Below are 2112 nucleotides of genomic sequence, written 5' to 3'. Positions count from 1 at the left end.
AGTCACTTTTACGTTATGTGCATTAATATGAAAGCCAAAACTTTGGACATCTTGGATAATAGAATACTTGAGGATGGGATACCCCTTGAAAGCAAGTATCGTGATTATCCTCGGAAAGTGGTAAATTTCACAATTTTAAGACTCACTTATTTTATATGATAGCAACTATGTGTTATTGACAAAGTAATGTATGTTTTTAATTATAGCTGGAAGCATTTTCATTGTTCCTCCACCGTGCGGAATACAAGTGTTATAGGCATGTAGCTAAATTCAAGATAAGGTTAATAGAAATGCCTTGGAGATCCAACATGAACATTGTTGATTGTGGTGCATATGCAATGAGACATATGGAAACCTACCATGCACAAGACAACTGGGATTGTGGACTATACTCAGATAATGTATGTCTCGTAGTTTAATTACTACCTTTTTAATTGAGATTGTTATTTTATTCTAATCCTTATATTTATTAAAACAGTTTGAAGGTTTGAAGAAGCTAAGGATACAATACTGCATTGATTTACTCACCGACAATGCTAATGATAAAAGGGTCGAGCTCCAGGTCTTAGCAAGAAAGTTTAAGAAGCTTGAAAACAATGAATAAATTTAAAGATTCGTGTGCATGTGGTGCACATAATAGCTTTACTTAATTGTTTTTAAATGGTATTCTCGTCTAATTATGTTCATTTTTTATAATATTGACATTTGATCCTGTGTTCTTTTTATAAATACTTGATTTTCTTTGTAATATACTTTTATGTTTTATATAGTATACTTTCATGTTCTTTGCAAGTTCTTATTATATTACGTCATAAAATACACAATATATTTTGGAATTCACCGTTATCTTATTAAGTCCCCATTCTTTTGAAAATTGACCTGAACTAAATTCAATTGAACTGAGATAAACTATTTCACAAAAAATGACTCAAATCGAAATGAACTATAACAACTTTTTTTCCTAACAAAGGATATTTGTCAAGTAATCATCTACAAGATGTGCTTAACCAAAAATACCACCAATATTTGGTCTGCGTAATCATCGTCCAACTTTAATTAGTTTAAATTAAACACCAAGATCATAAACATAGCATGACAATAGATCTTGGAATACAATAAACATCCCGAGAAGAGACATTTTTCTAGTCATTAAAGAGAAACAATATGCCATTGAGCCATTGCACATCTTTTACAAAGTGCTAACAGTCCATGCAAGCACGTTACCAAAAACAAAATTCGATTTAGAATGTGAGTAAACCAACTATGTCCTTATGTTCTTTTATAAACAGTGTGGATGTTCTTTTTTTTTTTGTATGTTCTTTTAGTACTTATATAATATTTTTACAATCTATATTCATAATTCATTTTTGCTGTTTTTAGTGTGAATGTTATTTTTCTGTATGTGTTGTATTCTTTTTATATCTTATCATGTTCATTTCATTTTTTTGATTTTTTAGTATCACTAATATGCAGTATCAAGTCTTATATGGATATGTTCTTTTTAAATAATTACGGTGTTCCTTTTTTAACACTTTCATATTTTTTCCATGATCAAAATTCGATTTAGAATGTGAGTAAACCAACTATGTCCTTATGTTCTTTTATAAACAGTGTGGGTGTTCTTTTTTTTTGTATGTTCTTTTAGTACTTATATAATATATTTAACAAATCCTATATTCATAATTCATTTTTTCTGTTTTTAGTGTAAATGTTCTTTTCATGTATGTGTTATGTTCTTTTTATATCTTATCATGTTCATTTCATTTATTTGATTTTTTTTGTATCACTAATATGTAGTATCAAGTCTTATATGGATATGTTCTTTTTAAATAATTATGGTGTTCCTTTTTTAACACTTTCATGTTTTTTCCATGATCATTAATTTTTGTGATTGTCCTATAATTTTTGGTTTCTCAAATCTCATCTGCAAATGTTCCTTTTAAATTAGTATGGTGTTCTTTGTGTTTACCTTCATGTTCTTTCCTTTTTATTTTGTGCGTTTTTTTGGTGTACTTGTTTGCTCTTAATTATTATGTCCTCTAATCTTTATAATTAGACACTACAGATACATGTGTGTTAATGATCTCTTACTAAAAACATTCAAAATAGTTA

General features: G+C 28.3%; 1 protein-coding gene across 1 annotated transcript; it reads left to right on the top strand.

Moving 5' to 3' along the window:
- Positions 1-687, top strand: LOC104884099 (uncharacterized). The gene is made up of 3 exons (XM_057391201.1): positions 1-120; positions 207-401; positions 479-687. The coding sequence occupies exons 1-3, from the start codon at positions 16-18 to the stop codon at positions 602-604; spliced, it is 426 nt and encodes a 141-aa protein (XP_057247184.1). The 5' UTR covers positions 1-15; the 3' UTR covers positions 605-687.
- The last annotated feature ends 1425 nt before the right edge of the window (positions 688-2112 follow it).

The sequence above is a fragment of the Beta vulgaris genome, chromosome 8 (genome assembly GCF_026745355.1).
Source record: "Beta vulgaris subsp. vulgaris cultivar EL10 chromosome 8, EL10.2, whole genome shotgun sequence".
In the NCBI taxonomy this organism is placed as follows: Eukaryota; Viridiplantae; Streptophyta; class Magnoliopsida; order Caryophyllales; family Amaranthaceae; genus Beta; species Beta vulgaris.
The sequence above is the reverse complement of the archived record's forward strand: the minus strand, read 5'-3'. Positions and strand labels throughout refer to the sequence as shown.